The sequence below is a fragment of the Octodon degus genome, unplaced genomic scaffold (assembly GCF_000260255.1).
Source record: "Octodon degus isolate 3935 unplaced genomic scaffold, OctDeg1.0 scaffold00201, whole genome shotgun sequence".
Taxonomy (NCBI): domain Eukaryota; kingdom Metazoa; phylum Chordata; class Mammalia; order Rodentia; family Octodontidae; genus Octodon; species Octodon degus.
In genome coordinates, this window is record NW_004524777.1 from 3,001,262 (window position 1) to 3,018,369 (window position 17,108).

Here is a 17,108-nt window from a genome sequence, read left to right on the forward strand (position 1 = left end):
TCTCTTCTCTTCTCTTCTCTTCTCTTCTCTTCTCTTCTCTTCTCTTCTCTTCTCTTCTCTTCTCTTCTCCTCTTCCCTTCCCTCCCCTCCCCTCCCCTCCCCTCCCCTTCCCTTCTCTTCTCTTCCCTTTCCCTCCCTCCCTCCCTCCCTCCCTCCTTCCTTCCTTCCTTCCTTCCTTCCTTCCTTCCTTCCTTCCTTCCTGGTAGTACTGGAAGTTGAACCCAAGGCACTCTACCACTGAGTTATCCCTCACCATTTTAATTTAATTTAATTTTTTTTAATTGGACAATCTTGCTAAGTTGCCCAGGCTGGCCTTCAACTCTTGATCTTCTTGCCTACAAGCAGCTGGTGTTACAGATGTGTGCTACCACACTCAGCTTCTTTCCAATTTTCAGCCAGCCTTTTCTCATTTTTTAAGATGGAGCTCAAAGGCACTGCCTCAGAAAGGATTTTGCTGAGCCCCTCTTTCCAAGAAGCCCCCATCCCCACGTCCATCAGACTCTTTATCCCATCTTGCTGGCTTATGTTCTTTATTGTATTTGTGACTGAGTTTTCTGTATCATATAATGTCCATTTCCTATGGATAATATCCATTTCCTACAAAGTGTAAACTCCCTAAAGGTAGAGGCCATTATCTCTATACTATAGAGATATAGTTCATTGCTATATACCTGACCCCTTGCACAGTATCTGCCATGAAATACTGTCAGTATGTGTTGAATGGGTCACTGAATGAATGAGCTTGTTTTATCAGTAAGGCATAGAGCTGTGGGACTTCTCAGATTCTCTGTCCTCTCCCAACTCCTTCCTTGTTCCTATCCCTTCCACAAGTCCCAGCAAGTGGGCTCCCACTGCTCTGGACAATAGAGGGAATTGATGACTTGTTTGGCCATATGCAGTTCCTTCCTTGTTCCCTCTCTACTGTTCTCATTTCCCTGTGTGAGCAGCCCGAGATCCAAAGGAGACTAGAAGCACTCAAGATGTCTTGGCAGTCACCCAAGGTTTCAGGCCCGGTGTTCCCCATCAGCCTATTTCCCTGACCAGTGGGGTCCTTCAGTTCAGCTTAATCCTCCTAGTCTCAGTCGCATTTCCCCCACTGCCAACCCTGATCTCCGTGATCCCCCACTGTCACCTGGCTTTCTCCCTTCCATGTTGGTTCTAGCCTTCCTGCTTTCTTTTCTCCCTAGCCTCCCCTTTCCAGCCCAAGGACTTCTGGGAATGAGTTTCCAATCCACTGCCAGACTCATCTTTCTTTCTCTCTGACATACAGAAGGTTCATTTCCCTTGGACATTGGCTCTGTGAAGAAGGACCACAGTTTTCTGGACGAGGACTCTCTCGGAGCCCTTTGCAGGTAGGGGGCTGAGGGCCAGGCCTTGGAAGCCAAGAGCCCAGCTTGGGACTTCACTGTGGAAAAAAACAACCCCTGTATCTCCTAACAGAGGAGGAGCCCAGTTATTAACAAGGCTCTTCCTTTGAGTCACGTTGCTCCCTGTTTCCTGTGTCTGTGACAACCTTGCTTACCCAGTCACTAGCTAGAAACCCCAGATCTGAACTGGATTCTTTTCTCTGCTTTCATATTCCCCAAACATTCTGAGACTCATTCTCTTTCTACTTGTGGCAGCCTGGTCCTTGTCTGAGGCTAAACCATGACTTCGTGGTCTATCAAACTATGCTCCTAACTGGCTGTCTTTGTGTTTTGCTCTTCTTACTCCCTTGGGATCCATTCTCTTTAGGGCCACTAGAAGCAGCTTTTAAAGCTCCAAGTGGATGCTTCTCTTTAAAATTTGTTACTGCCTGCATGCGAAACTGCAAAGCTTTATTAGCATGACACTTGAGGTCCTTCGCCATCTGCTTTGACAGCCCTGATTGGCCTCAGTCTCACCTTTCTCTACTGGTCTTTTTGCTGGCAATCTCTCTCTCTCTCTCTCTCTCTCTCTCTCTCTCTCTCTCTCTCTCTCTCTCTATTTCAGGCTCCTGTGCAAGCCTGTGATAGCAGTCCTGTTCCTTTCACCCTCAGAAACCCATTTCTGTCCTCCAGCAAGCCTTTTTTCATTGTGTTCTCTTTGTAGAAGTTCTTAGTCCCATCCTCTTGTACCTGTGCCTTTTGTGTACTCTGTTCTTGAACTCATCCCAATTCTGTAGTAGCTTATTTTCATATCTGAAGGCTTCTGCAAGACAAAAGGCCATACCCTCTGCATTGTTTGGGGTGGCTGAAGTGTTCAGGGACAGTGGGGCTTGGGGAGAAGTTTTCAAGGCTTGACCCTAAGAAGTATTGGATGGGATCTTGAAAGGAGGTCTTAGCAGGCTATGGGTTTTGGGACCCTTAAGTGAACACTTTCATTTTGTTGCAGAAGGCTGATGACCTTGAACAATTGTGCTTCGATGCAGCTGGAGGTTCATTTTCAAAGCAAGCAGGTAAGTCTTGGTAAGGGATGTGGTCTCTGACCTGTAGCACTATAGAGGAAACCCATGACTTGTGTAAACAACTCACGAAAGTAGCTGCAGTACTGCAGGGACCTAGAGTACCTGGAGCGGAGCAGAATAGCCTGTGTGGGCTATAGGAGTCCCCTGTGCAGCAGGCTCTGTGAGGCCACTGGGTTTTGGCAAGCTTAATCTCTAGGTGGGAGTGCGAGAACAAGTGCCCTGGCTATGGCCTTACACCGCACCCTCTCAGCCCACGTCTCCTTCTGGGTTTACCAATAACTTGACTTAGAAATGACTCTTCCTCAGGGAAGGCCATCTGCTCCCACTGCTTGCAGTTTTGTATTTTATTTTATCTGTTTATTTTATTATTATTATTATTTTTTTGCAGAACTAGGGATTGAACTCAGACCCTTGTGCTTGCCAGGAAGCACTTATTCTACTGTTTTTTTTTTTATTTTAAAAGAAAAAAAAATCCCAAAATAACAATAAATGCAAAACAAAACAAAACAAAAAACAATAAAAATGATACAGAATTTTAAAGTATGATAGGAAATTGACAATAGTTGTTTTATTACATATAGTTATCTTCAATGAAGTTGCTTGGGTTATCCAATGTAAGAATGCAAGATTGATAAAACAAACATTAACTGTTCCTTCCTTTCAGTAAACTACGAGAAATTAGTAGTACTATTATCTTAGCTAATATATATATATAATATAAAATAATAAAATATATATATATATTTCCCTTCTTTTTCTCCTTTCCCCCATCCCAATTATTCTTTCCTCTTAAAAGAAGATATCCTTTGTCATTGCTGAGGTACAGGATCTCAGGATAAATCCTGAGGGGATTTCACTGACCTTATCAGATCCAAAAGCTACAACTCTTGTTGCACAGATCCTGCTTTACCTTGGTCTTAACTATCCAGTAGAAAAGTATAAAAACGAATTATAAGAAGTAAAGCCATGCTGTTATGTTGAGCTGTAGGGGACTCAGGTCAACAATTTCTGACATTGCTAGCTAGTGAAGTGGAAGACCCAATACTATTATGGGCTACTGGACTCTTTTAGAATATTTTGCTGAGTTTACACACCTATAATATTCAAATGACAGAACTAAACAAAGAAAGGGTATACAGATGAATGTCCATTTAGTATCTGTGTATTCAAAATGGTTAGGATAGATATATAGTTACATTCCCTTAATTCAAGGAATAGAGGGATTTGTTGTAATAGTGTTTGTAAATAGGATATCATATCTGCATCTTGTACAGCAAATAACCACTAGGAAGAGAGTATGCAAAGTGTTAATTATTGAAACTGTCATACCGATTTGATTTGAAACTGTCTCATTGCTATATGTCTCTCAATAAAATTATGGAAAAAAAGAACATGATGGAATAAAAAAAGATAAACATAACAATAAAACCAAGTTTCAAAACAGGTTAGTAGGACAGTTACAGTAGTTGATACATTGAGTATTGCTGTCTTCCTAGTAGTTATTTAGAATAGAATATATAGGCATGATATCTTGTCTATACAATATTAGCACAAGAGTTTCTTTCTAATGAACTAAGAGAAATTAGCTGTAGAACAATCTTAACTACCTTGTATATGCATATGCTTTTTCCTTTCTTTGCTTTCCCTTTCTCCATCACAATTTGTCTTTTCTTTTGAATAGTTCACTGTTTGGTTGTCTTTCTTTCTTTCTTTCTTTCTTTCTTTCTTTCTTTCTTTCTTTCTTTCTTTCTTTTTTCTTTCTTTCTTTTTTTTCAGTATTGGGGATTGAACTCAGCATCTTGTGCATGCCAGGCAAGTGCTTATTCTACTAAGCTATCTCTCTGACTCATTGCTTAGTTTTTAATGGTCATGATTCATTGAATAGGTAACAGGGACAAAATAATGTGGTAGACATGGACTCTGTCATTTTGGAAGTCAAGATCCCACAGCCCCACCCTCATGTGGTCCTACCCTCCTCAACCTCATTTTCCCCACCCTGCAGTGACTTGGGGAGCTGAATTAATAATCTCCAAGCATGTTTCTAACCCTGCCTTTCTGGGAATGTAGGCTTTCTGACCCTGTTGTTTTCTGGGTGTAGATTTGGTTGGTTTCCTGTGGGTTTTGCTTAGGAGGACTCAGTTGGGCCAGCTGAGTTGCCAAAGCCCTGGTTTGTGAAGTCGGAGCCCCATGACGCCTGGTTGCTATTCTGCCACTGAGTGCTCAGTGACTTGGGAAAGCTCCTTCCCTTTTGTGGGCCTAAGTCTCCTCACCTTGCCATGGAGGAAATGAATTAGAAAATCTAATGTGCCCTCCACTTCGGGTAACGTTGTCATTCTAAGTCTAAGATCACAGCCTGAACATTCAGGAGGCTCTGTCCCTGACTCATTGTGTATAACCTTGGACAAATGGTGTTACCTATGTAGGTGTCATTTTTTTCATTTGTAAAATGAGGGCTTAGATTAATTAGGTAACTTACCATACATCTGGGACTATGACTCCTTTAGCACTTCAAGAGCAGAAAGCAAGGCTTTCCACCTCAAAGTCCCCTGAGAATTTGGAGGCAGAGATGGATCACAAGCCAGAACTTGTGGGATGGACCTCTCTGACCCCTCCCTCTGGTCCTCTCTCCAGAATGAAGGCTCGGAAGAGGAAGAGCAGTGCACCATCAGCAGCCCCTGGACCTTCCAGAAGGAAAGCAAGCGTTGGTCTCAGGTGGGCTCCTCTGACCTGCTGGCCCCACCGAGCCCTAGCCTACCAGTGGCCTCTAGTTGTGAAAGCGTCCTCACTGAACTTAGTGCCACCTCACTGCCAGCTATCATTGTGAGCTTACCACGTGAGCAAGTGAAGCTGCCCTTGCCAGTCTGTGACCCCAGTACAAGTGACCGGTCCCGCCTCAGCCCTACCCAGAGCCAGGCGAGTCCCCAGAACAAAGCTAAGAAGCACCATACCCGTAGTTTCCTCAAGCATCTGGAGTCCCTAAGGCGTAAGGAAAAGGGTAACAATCGGCAAACACAGCTGCAGCGTAGCACAGCCACCTTGGAGAAGGCCACGAAAGCCTCATCGTTTTGCAGTTGCCGTGGCTTCCTCTCAGCTGGATTTCACAAGACTAAGAATCAGGCAGCCACTTCAGCTGGTAGCAGTGGTGGTGAGACTCGAAGGGCCTGGGAGGCTTGGCCTGTGGCCACATTCCGGCATCCTCAGCAGGTATACCGGGGTAACTACCTGGTGCATGTGCCCAGGGACCATAAACCAGGCACATTCCCTCGCTCTCTTTCCATTGAGAGCCTGTGTCCTGAGGATGGGCACCATCTGGAAGATTGGCAGCTGGGGAGGCCCTGGGGCTATGAAGGACGTCGGGGTTCCTGTGGCTCAACAGGCAGCCATGCTAGCACCTATGATAACTTACCAGAGCTGTGTCTTGCTGAGCCTATACTGGATGGGGTGAAAGCTGAAGAAGAACAAGAGGGTGGGAACAGCTATGCCCACCTAGACAACATCCTCCAGCATGTGTGGGGCCTGCAGCAACGGGTAGAGCTCTGGTCTCAAGCTATGTACCCTGAGCTAGGGCCTAGAGATAAGGAAGAAGAGGAGGAGGAGGAGGAGGAGGAGGAAGAGGAGGAGGAGGCCACTTCATCAGTAGAAATAGCCCCAGCTGAGGTTGAAGACCAGTCTGAGGCTCTAGTCCCAGCAGGGGTTCCAGGTTACGGAGAGTCCAGGTGGAAGGTCCAGGAAGAAGTCCAGCCAGGAGTCCTGGATGAGACCCCAGCAGATGCTGGACCACTGGGACAAGCAGAGACGGAACCCCAAGACTATGAGCAAGAGACCAACTCAAGTGGGGAGCCCACCTCTGCCTCCAGCCTGTCTGTGAAAGAAGCACATTCCATTTCTGACACTGTGGCCTCTGCCAGTGAACTTGACAGTAGTGGAAACTCCATGCATGAGGCTGGGGCTGAAGGGTCCCTGGCAGGACTGCAGGTATCAGTGCCCCGCGAGCGCCGTGATTCAGGAGTTGGAGCCTCGCTTACCAGACCCTGCAGGTAAAATTGGGGGGCAGGGGTGAGGGTGGGGGTCTCCTTTTGTCCCCTCTCTGATTTCTTAGTCAAAAGACCCAGGGGAAGGTTTTGGAGGCTGGGTGATCACTTCTAAGCATCCAATTCCAGGAGGGAAACAGGAACATATGAGACATGGGAGTTTGCAGTATTAGGTCAGAGCCCGCCCTGATGTGGCCTTGAGGACATGGAAACCTCTCTTCCATTTGGGCCTTGAGGCCTTTGTACAGGGAGGGTGTTAGCGGCAGTAGTCTCTGCCTTGCAGCATTGCCACTGAGGGTGTCTTAGAGTAGCCCCTTTCCAGTGCCATGCAATAGACAGAAGACTAGCATGGCTGGGCCTGAGGTCAGTGCCACCTCCTCCCAAAGAGATAATTTGCCCATGGGAAGACCTGGCACTGAGACTTAGCCCTTCTATAATGTATGTATAGGAGGGCTAAATCATATATATATCAGAAGAACACATCCTTTTCTAAGTGTTCACCAAATTTCTTCTTTGACTTCTCTACCCTCTACCCCCAACAGGAAGCTCCGTTGGCACAGCTTCCAGCACTCCCACCGACCCAGCCTCAACTCAGAGTCGCTGGAGATTAACCGGCAATTCGCAGGCCAGATCAACCTCCTGCACAAGGGTTCGCTACTGCGGCTCACAGCTTTCATGGAGAAGTACACTGTGCCCCACAAGCAGGGCTGGGCCTGGTGAGTGGCTCCCAGGCCACGGTGGGCAACACCAGGAGGTACAGGCAGGCAGAACCCCCAGGACCATGGAGTGCTGTGCTGTGCCAGGAATCTGGAGGGGCTGCACGAGGGTGGGTATGGGGGAGAGGACCCTTGGTCCTCCAGCTGTTGGTTCGCTGTCTAGCTCCATTCTGCCATTGGTGAGATTGTCCAACAAGGTAACTGGTCTTCATGCTGCAGAGAAATATCCTCACACCCCCACTTGTCTAGATTCCTTTCCATTCTGGTCCTCTCATTCTGAACGCTCATCTTCTGGGCTCATTAGCTCACCACAAGCAGCCACATCTTACCCAGCAGTAGGAGTAGTTGCTCTTCTCTGCACATGCCATACTTTTTCCTACCTCTCTGCCTTTACTCATGCTTGTCTCTCGGCCTGGCAGGCCTCCATCCACTTCTTGTCAGGAAGAAGCGCCTTGTCCCTGAGCAGCACACTGAGTTGATGCTTCCTCTTTAGAGGACCCTCTTTAGAGGACTCATGGGTCTCTATAGGTTCTTGGCTGAGTACTGGCCACATGATTTGTCACTGCCTGTTGACACTGTTATCTCCTTGGCCAAACTCAGAGCTGCCTGTATCTGTGTGTGACTCATTCATGCTGGGCCCTCTGAGAGCCCAGTGCATCTGCATTCTGGGCTGTGATGTCTCCCTCCCCACTGCACCATCTCTATTCCCCTGGGCCCAGAAACCACAGATACAATCTTGACATAGTCTTCCACCTTCCTCACTTATCACTCTTCCAAACAGGCCAGTGCCCAAGTTCATGAAAAGGAACAAGACCCCAGACTACCGGGGACAACATGTATTTGGGGTGCCTCCCCTCATCCATGTGCAGCGCACAGGTCAGCCACTGCCACAGAGCATTCAGCAAGCCATGCGCTACTTGCGTAGTCAGTGCCTGGACCAGGTGAGCACTGGGGACAGAGGCCGTGGAGAGGTGGTGCTGTGGTAAAAGGCTCAGGCTGAGGGGCTAGGAACAGAGCAGATCTGCCTCCCCTAAGTTGGGTGGGCCACCAGATACCTCCTGTCCGTGCAGCCAGGTTGGAGCCTGGCGTCCACCTCTGGGGCAGTTGCTTTCTGGCCCAGGCTCCATTGTCTTCATCTGCTGGGAGTCTGCCTTAGCCTAAGGTCACCTTTTCCTCCTCATCTCTAAGAAACCCATCTTTTGCCTCAGCTCCTAGGCTGTGAAAAGCCTTTGCTTTGGTCTTGCCATTTATCTCTCACCTAGCCCAGTAGGAAGCCCACTAGACTTTGAAGCCTTATGATGGCCAATGCTCACAGTTTTCCTCCTCCCCCTACGTCGCCCTCTGTCCCTGTTCTGTGTGAGCCAGGTGGGCATCTTCCGCAAGTCCGGCGTGAAGTCCAGGATCCAGAACCTGCGCCAGATGAACGAAAACTCTCCTGACAATGTGTGCTATGAGGGCCAGTCTGCCTACGATGTGGCCGACCTGCTCAAGCAATACTTCCGGGACCTGCCCGAACCTATCTTTACCAGCAAGCTCACCACCACTTTCCTGCAGATCTACCAGCGTGAGTCACCTGCATCTCTCCCCCCAAAGCTGCCTTATTTACACTCTCCCTGACTCTCAGGGTTTGTAGGTGACAAGCCTGGGGATTAGACTCATGAGCCCAGGAGAACAGTTCCTCTCTAGAGTTAGAAAACACTTGGAAAAAAAAAGAAAAACACTTGGAGAGACCAGTCTACTCCTCTAAGCCCACTATGTGGAAGGGTAGACTGAGGCCTTGAAGCAAGGAAAGGACTATGGTGACCCTGCATGTTAGGAACAGAGCTGGATCACTCCCCCAGAGGTCTCCCAGAGCTGCCCTTGGCTCGCCTGGGAACTGCTGTGCCCATGCATTCTTGGAGGCAGGAGGACTGCTGCTAGGGCCTCCAGAGAAGTAAGCAAGGCCCTTCTTCCCTTTCCTTCTCACAGTTCTCCCCAAGGATCAGTGGTTGGCAGCAGCCCAGGCTGCCACACTGCTTCTTCCCGATGAGAACCGAGAAGTGCTACAGACCTTGCTGTACTTCCTCAGTGACATTGCATCTGCTGAGGAAAACCAGATGACAGCTGGCAACCTGGCAGTGTGCCTGGCCCCCTCTATCTTCCACCTTAATGTCTCCAAGAAGGATAGCCTGTCGCCCAGGTAAACTGGGGAAGAGCATGGCACCATTAGATGTGGGGCCTTTGGTGGCTGGCACTGCTATTTTCTGACCTTGCCACAAGGGGTCAGCCTGACTTCAGGCGCTGGAGCTAGCTGGTTACCGTGGAGCAAGGCCTTTGTAAAAGACTGCAGAAGGGCAGCTGAGATAGCTCAGAGGACTAAACACCTGCTTAGGCAAGTGCAGGGATGAGTTCAATCCCTGGCATCACATGCCGCACTGGCCCTGACCCTCAGCATGCTGAGCCAGTCACCAAGAGCAGGCATGGTGGCGCATGCCTGTAATTCAGCACTGGGGAGGTTGAAAACAGGAGGATCACTGTGAGTCGGAGCTGCGTACTGAGACCCTCTACCAAATACAGTTTAAAAGAAAGAAAGAAAGAAAGAAAGAAATAACAGCAGATAGTTTTGTGGGCAGGACAGGCAAACTGGCTTCTTTGAGCTGGAAGACAGCCTGTCATCCATTTGGTCTTCTCTCACCATCTTCCTCCAGGATCAGGAGCAAACGCAGCCGGGTTGGCCGGCCAGGTCCTCGGGACCTGAGTGAGAACATAGCTGCGACCCAGGGCCTATCACACATGATCAGCGACTGCAAGAAACTTTTCCAGGTGACTCAGTCCAGGCCATGGTGCCTGCTTATCAGCCCATGACCATCAGGCCTGACCTTTGCACCCCAAGTCAAGGGTAGGGCCCACCTGACTCCCCTCAAGCACTTGCTTCCAGCTCTTCTCCCTGAGGTTTTTCGTCTGCCTCATGGGTCTCCTGCCCCCCAAGGCCCCCAGCCTCGGTATGTGCTCCTTCCCAGGTGCCCCAGGACATGGTGGTGCAATTGTGCGGCTCCTACAGTGCGGCTGAGCTCAGCCCTCCTGGGCCAGCCCTGGCTGAGTTGCGGCAGGCACAGGCTGCTGGGGTGAGCCTGAGCCTCTACATGGAAGACAGCGTGCAGGAGCTGCTGCGTGATGCTGCTGAGCGCTTCAAGGGCTGGATGAGTGTGCCGGGGCCCCAGCACACAGAGCTGGCTTGCAGGAAGGTGGGTGCTCTGTACCCATGGCTGCCATCAGCCTGGGAGGGGTGTGCTGCAGGCAAAGGGGCAGAGAACCAAAGGAAGCACCCATGAGAACTGCTCTGCCAGCCTCACGAGGCCTGGATTAGATATTTGGAGAATAGGGATTTTGAGAAGGTAACACTAAGGGAAATAAATCAGACACAAAGTTAAATATTGCACCGTTTCTGTTTCTCTACTATGAGAGGATCCAGAATGTAAATAATTTGAAGAGCAATCTCAAAGAGAAACAGGAGCAAACAGGGAAGTAGACTCTGTGGAGTTGTGAAAGGGATCTGGGGAAGGTGGGTGGGGAGGGAGTGAAAATGAACAGCTTGTAATATGTGACACGTGATATGTTTGTAGACTGTTTCCCCAAATGAATGTAATTATTATGTATTACAAACATATACTACTAAAGAAAAAAAAAAACAAGAAGAACCAAATGAGACCAAGGGACCTCACTAATGGATCACCTTCCAGATTTCTCTTAGGAAAACCCCACTCCAGACAACTGCTACCTTCTCTCCCTATGCCAGTCAAGCTGAGCCTGCATTTCTACCTTTGTGCTTCTGCTTATGACATTCTGTTCCCTTGAATTGTCTGCCCCTAAGCATGGCATTTCCCAGGCCACTCTTAGCCTCCATATCCAGGCCCTCCCCCATTCAGCTTTCTGCAGTGCTCTATGCTGGACATGCTTTCTCTCTATACCTGTCTCGGTACTGGTCATGCTCTTTCTTGGAGGATGGGGGCACAGGCTGGCACTGTGTGGGACTGGCTGGGGTTAGCGGAGGAGCCCTACAGCTTTCCTTTGCTCAGCACAAGCAAAAGGAGTCCCTAACCCTGCAGTTTGAGGCCTTGACTTGGAGTTTTCTAGCCCTCACCACTGCCCTGTCCCTACTGCCATGGCTTGCAGGTGCCAGATGGGCACCCCTTGAGGATGTGGAAGGCCTCCACCGAAGTGGCAGCCCCGCCGGCTGTGGTGTTGCAGCGTGTCCTACGGGAGCGGGCACTTTGGGATGAAGACCTACTGCGGGCCCAGGTGCTGGAAGCCCTGATGCCAGGGGTGGAGCTGTACCACTATGTCACTGACAGCATGGCGCCCCACCCATGCCGCGACTTTGTGGTGCTCCGGTGAGGCCATCCTGCTGTGTTAGGGGGACCCAGAAAGGGGGGTCAGGAGCCAGCACTAGGAATCTGAATGAGTGTTCTCTCTCCCTCAGGATGTGGCGCTCAGACTTGCCTCGTGGGGGGTGCCTGCTTGTCTCCCAGTCCCTGGATCCTGAGCAGCCTGTGCCAGAGTCAGGGGTGCGGGCCCTCATGCTTACTTCCCAGTACCTCATGGAGCCCTGCGGCCTGGGTCGCTCTCGCCTCACTCACATCTGCCGTGCTGACCTGAGGTACCAGTCCTGGGGTGGCCCACCCTGCCTTGTTGGCCCTGACTTCTGCTCCGCCTCTGCCCCATGCCCTTGATACTGGGGGTGGAAGGGTGGGCAGATCTCTTCTTCTCTTTCTCTAGCAAAGGCAGTGGGGAAAACCCCATTACTCATGCCTAGCTTCTTCTGCTTCCCCAGGGGCCGTTCTCCTGACTGGTACAACAAAGTCTTTGGGCACCTGTGTGCCATGGAAGTGGCCAAGATCCGGGACTCCTTCCCCACACTGCATGCAGCTGGTCCTGAGACAAAGCTGTGAGCCTCAGGCTGGCATTGCCCAGGTCCCCTGAAACCATGAGAGTGAGCAGGAATGGGAACAGAGAGGCTCCTAGAGACTGTCACCAGGGGTACAGTCAGGCCCAGGTGGTGCCAGTTACTTGTCCCTGTTACCTTCTCATGCTCCTCTGTACATCAGGGGCAGATAGAATGTAGGTGTCTCATCCACACTTCACCTTCATCTTCAGTGTAAGAGCAGAGTCATGTTAGCAAGAAAACCATCACTGCCTGCCACACACCTACGAACCCTCACTCAGTCCAAAGCCTCAGTGGCCCCCAGTGTGCAGGGAAATGGAGGTAGGGAGTAGCTGTCTGCCAGGCTGAGAGGCCAAGCCACCCTCTCAGATGCGAAGGCCCTTTTGATGTTGGACAGGAGGTTCTGATCCTGCCTTGAACTGGCTTTTCCAGAATTTGAACTAGGGTAGATGTGCACTAAGGGCCGAACAGAGGGAATCCCCAACCACTGTTTTATTTATGTAACTACGATGCCAGTTCTTATAAGGCTGATGTAGAGTGGGCACTGATGAGCCCTTTATAGGCCACATGACGATTTGGGCTAACTTGGGATATGAGGGAGGGGAACCTTCCTTTCTGAATTCTCAAGAGACCAATGAACCAGCCTCCTCTAACTAGGACTCCACACTTTTTCTGCCACTCTCTAGGGTCCTGGCTAGCGTTTGGCCATGCACTGCCATGTCTGCAGAGGTCAAGCAAAAGCACGACAGAAAAGGGAAATGTATCTGTACCCCTGATCCTTTCACCTATCATAATGGGCTGATATTAACAGCCCCTTTCTGAGGCAGAGACCTGGGACAGCAAGACAAGATGGAAGGGCACATCTTTACCAGATGGAGATTGACCTCTCCTATTCACTGGCCACCGTGATTCACATGGAAATTGAAACGGAGTTCAAAGGCCCACGGGTGTTTCATTGTCATTTTGGCTAAAAAAAACAGAATGGGGTGGGTCCCAGCCACTATTCTAAGTTTTAAGCCTGTTTCATTTGTACCTATAAATACTTACAGTCAGAATGTGTGTGTATATATATATATATACACACACACACACACACACACACACGCATGTACTCCCCTGAGTATGTTATATCTCTGGGTGGGAACAAGGAGGTCTGGAAGGCCTTGAAGGAGGACACTTCTGATGAGAGCAGAGAGGTGGAGAGCAGGATACAGCAGGAACCCTCAGCACAACAATAAAAAATCACTAAAGTTGCATCTTGGTCTGTGCTTGTCTTTTTTTTTTTTTTTTTGCGGAATCAGGGATTGAACTCAGGCCCTTGCGCTTGCCAGGGAAGCACTTATTCCACTGAGCCATCTCCCCAGCCCCTTGTGCTTGTCTTTTTGTGGAGCCAGTGGGCTTGGGACTAGGGATGGGGCTCCAACCCAGGCTCACAGATCACAGGTGGTGAGTACTCACCATGCCCTCTCCCAAGTCCTAGTTCACTGCTGCCAGGACTTGTGGTAAAACCAAGGGATGAATGGGCAGGGCCTCAGTGCTTGTCTTGGGAGGTGATATGGGCGAGAAGAGGCAGAATGTGGAGAAGCTGAGGCTTGTGCAGAAGGTGCAAACCTCTTCCAGGATCAGGCCAAGAGTCTCAGTTACTTTTTCATTGCTGAAACGAAATACACAACACCCAAAGTCAAAGGGGGTCAGATTTATTTTTTGGCTCACAGTTTATAGAGGTTTCAGTTCATAGCTGGCTGGCTCCAAAGCAGGGTGGCCTGGCAGAGGAAAAGCAGTTTAAGGCAGGCAGAAGGTGGAAAAAACAAGCAGAAAGTGACCACTCTTGCTCCCCTCTGTCCCTTATGTTCTGTTGAGGCTACGCACCTAAAGGGCAGGTAGCACTCACACCCAGGGCAGGCCTTCCCATTGTCCACACTCACAACCATGTGAAACCAATCAATGGACTAGTTTAGTAACCACACACCCTTAATTCCAGCGCCACGTACTCAATATCCAGCCACCTCTGAAAAAGCCCAACCTACAACTGCATGAAGCTTTGGGGAGCATCTATATACAAACCATAACTCCAGGGTCCTGGGTGCTGCCCACAAATATGACCTCAGGTACCTTAATAGCAACTCTAGGGAGAGATGGGCCCAGCCAAGATCTCCTTTCCCTACCTACTCACAGGCCATGCAAAGGATGAAGAACAGAGACCCGATCCAGGAGGCTGAGGGGGCTTTGTCCCACAAAGAAGCCAACCTAAGAGAGATCTGAACGTTTTGAGGCAGAATTCTGGCCCACCTCTAGGGACCAGTGAAGTCCAAAAGACAAGCCTTCATCTTGACCTTCCCAAAAGGAAGGGATTTCCTTTGTCTTGTTGCTGTGGCCATGAAATTCCTAGGTTTTAAGGAGTACAGTCCCCATGAGGATGTGTAATGGTTTAGACCTGCCCTCCCCAGATCTTCTGTTTGGGAGGTGAGTGGGTCATGGGAGCTCTTTACTCATGGATCCATGCACTCATAGCTAGTCAGAGAAGGCAGGTCATTGGGCGTGACCTAGAAGGGTGTGTCTCCTTCCCTGGCTCCTCACTTCTCTCTGCTTCCTTTGCTTCCCTGATAGGAGAAGCTTTTCCTCTGCTACGTCCCCCTGTTGCACCATTTTATGGATTGGAGCCTGCTGACCATGGATTATAAATGGGAGTCAAAATAAACCTCTCCTCCTCTGAGGAGGGTGTTAAGGCATTATGTCTCATCTGTGAGAAAGTAAACAAGACAGGGTCCACACTAAGACACTCATTGTTAGATAATGGAGAAGCCTAGTATGTTTTTACACAAACTGAAGGGTTTACATCATTAGGGTATATAACCTTATGGGACCACCACTGGTAGTATAGACTACCCATTGTTGACACAAATGTTCTATGGTACATGATTGTACAAGTTTTGGAATTAAATCTGTGTTTGCATCCCTTCAGTGCTGTCCATATCCCAGGCAAGAAAGTCATGCTATTTCTTAGCATCCTGAGGTCAGCAGTACTTCCAACCAGTGTCAACACATGGGGTCCTGTCAATCCCACTCCCCAGTCACCTTCCATTATCCTTCTGTTTTCAGTTATCCCTACATGCTCTGGGCCTGTGCTTACTGCTGTTGATGGGGCACCAAGACTAACTTGGAAGGCAATATGGTAAAGCAGGGTGGACCCAGTAGCTCTTTGTCTTAGGAAAAGCTAAACAGAAGCACCCCAGATATGTGTGGGCAGGAGACTGCACAAGCAGTGATGGGCTTGATGACCACCAATATGCTGCTCTGGCTGCTTTGAAAGAAGGCATCAGGGGCCTTCTAGCACAGGCACTGACCCAGCCCATCCTGGGATAAGGCTGTGATGAGGCTGGGGTTCATTATACTGATAATGAGTGGTATGAGAATGACCATCTAAGACATGATGGTTACGAGGAGACAGTTATGAGGGGGCTCACAGAAGTGACAGAGAATTCCCCCAACCTTTCAGCCCTGGATTGTACCATGCGGGTCCAGCTACCAAGGATCAGGAAGCCCAGGTCAGGCCCTATTACAACAGGAGGGTATTGGGTGGTGATTAAGAACCTGGGCTCTGGAGACAGTAACCTGGCACCACTATTTACTGTCCCTGTTGCCATGTGTCACTATCTCAGGTAGTTGTGTAGCTAGTAACTTGGGTGGCCTGATGGCTAGTTAACCCAGCTGCCTGATAGCAAAGTGTATGCATTCAATTGTTCCAGTGGGTGCAGAGTTGTGCCTCAGTGACACTCAGAGGGCCTGCTACTACACAGGTTCATAGGGGCCGTACCCTGTCCTTTAAACAATCATAGTGGCCATAGGAGTTCTAAGGGAAAAAGAGGCACTGGTGTGGGAATGTCCTACAAAGAACCCCAATATCCAATCAAAGAAACTTAAACAGGGAACCGTCCTACAGTATTTAGATGATATTCTAATCTGCAGCCCAACTCTAGAGCTATCCTACCATAATACTCTCTAAACTCACAATTTTCTATCTAAAAGGGAATATAAACTCTCAGAGAAACTCAAATTTCCCATCAGTGAGTCCAATAACTTGGATATATTCTTACACCAAGCAATGATCTAGGGACTATCTAGGAATTGGATCCAGCCTACATGTGATCTTAGGCTCCCTACCACCACACAACAGCTTCATTTCTTCCCAGGAATACCTGGCTTTTGGTGACCTGAGACATCCACATTTTGACTAAAGATAAAGCCTTTATATGTGGCTGTCAAGAGTCCTGAGTCCGAAACAAAGTGAATGGACAAAATTGACTGACAACACTCTTCAAGAAATAAAACGTGGGGCCGGGGAGATGGCTCAGTAGAATAAGCACTTCTCTGGCAAGTGCAAGGGCCTGAGTTCAATCCCCGGTTCTGCAAAATAAAAAAAGAAAAGGAAAGGAAAGGAAAGGAAAGGAAAGGAAAGGAAAGGAAAGGAAAGGAAAGAAGAAAGAGAGAGAGAGAGAGAGAGAGAGAGAGAGAGAGAGAGAGAGAGAGAGAGAGAGAGAGAGAAGAAAGAAAGAAAGAAAAAAATATGCTCTCACTCAGACTTCAGCACTAAGAATGCCCAGCTCAAAAAACTCAAAGACTCACATAAACCCTTTTTTCTCTACATTTTAAGAAAGAGAAGATTTACATTGCATGTCTTGACCCAACAGCTGAGACAGGAGCCGTGACCAATGGCACACTTTTTTAAAAAAAGAAAAGTTAGAATGGCTGCTGATAGTCACCCTGCCTGAGAGCAATAGTAGCTAAACTAATGCTAATAGAAGAAGCTACAACACTTTGGTACAAAACCACAAGTCCTGATGTTCCATCAGGTTAGGACTATTCCTGAGACAGAAGTTTACTTGTGGTTGACAGGGAAATGGCTTACTGAGTACTACACCATGCTTCTAGACACTCTTGAGGTTACCAGAAAGACTTCCACTACATTTAGTCCTGTGTTATTGATACCTATTGGCTCAGAGGTCAGCCAGTCTTGT

The 17,108-nt window shown here is 48.8% G+C and overlaps 1 protein-coding gene across 8 annotated transcripts in view; it reads left to right on the forward strand.

The window, feature by feature from the left end:
* Positions 1-13,349, forward strand: part of Stard8 (StAR related lipid transfer domain containing 8) — a 77,559-nt gene extending 64,210 nt beyond the window's left edge. For 4 of the 8 annotated variants that reach the window (XM_023704710.1, XM_023704715.1, XM_004644517.2 and 1 more), the window contains 12 exons: positions 1,271-1,352; positions 2,353-2,416; positions 5,057-6,462; positions 6,999-7,172; positions 7,954-8,113; positions 8,538-8,736; positions 9,141-9,351; positions 9,860-9,974; positions 10,172-10,396; positions 11,325-11,542; positions 11,632-11,808; positions 11,983-13,349. In XM_023704710.1, coding sequence (XP_023560478.1) covers positions 1,271-1,352; positions 2,353-2,416; positions 5,057-6,462; positions 6,999-7,172; positions 7,954-8,113; positions 8,538-8,736; positions 9,141-9,351; positions 9,860-9,974; positions 10,172-10,396; positions 11,325-11,542; positions 11,632-11,808; positions 11,983-12,100 — 3,149 coding nt within the window. In that variant the 3' untranslated portion in view covers positions 12,101-13,349. Of the gene's footprint in view, positions 1-1,270; positions 1,353-2,352; positions 2,417-5,056; positions 6,463-6,998; positions 7,173-7,953; positions 8,114-8,537; positions 8,737-9,140; positions 9,352-9,859; positions 9,975-10,171; positions 10,397-11,324; positions 11,543-11,631; positions 11,809-11,982 lie in introns of those variants that run through there. The other 4 variants (XM_023704717.1, XM_023704718.1, XM_023704711.1 and 1 more) reach the window with 4 other exon arrangements.
* Positions 13,350-17,108: the final 3,759 nt, after the last annotated feature.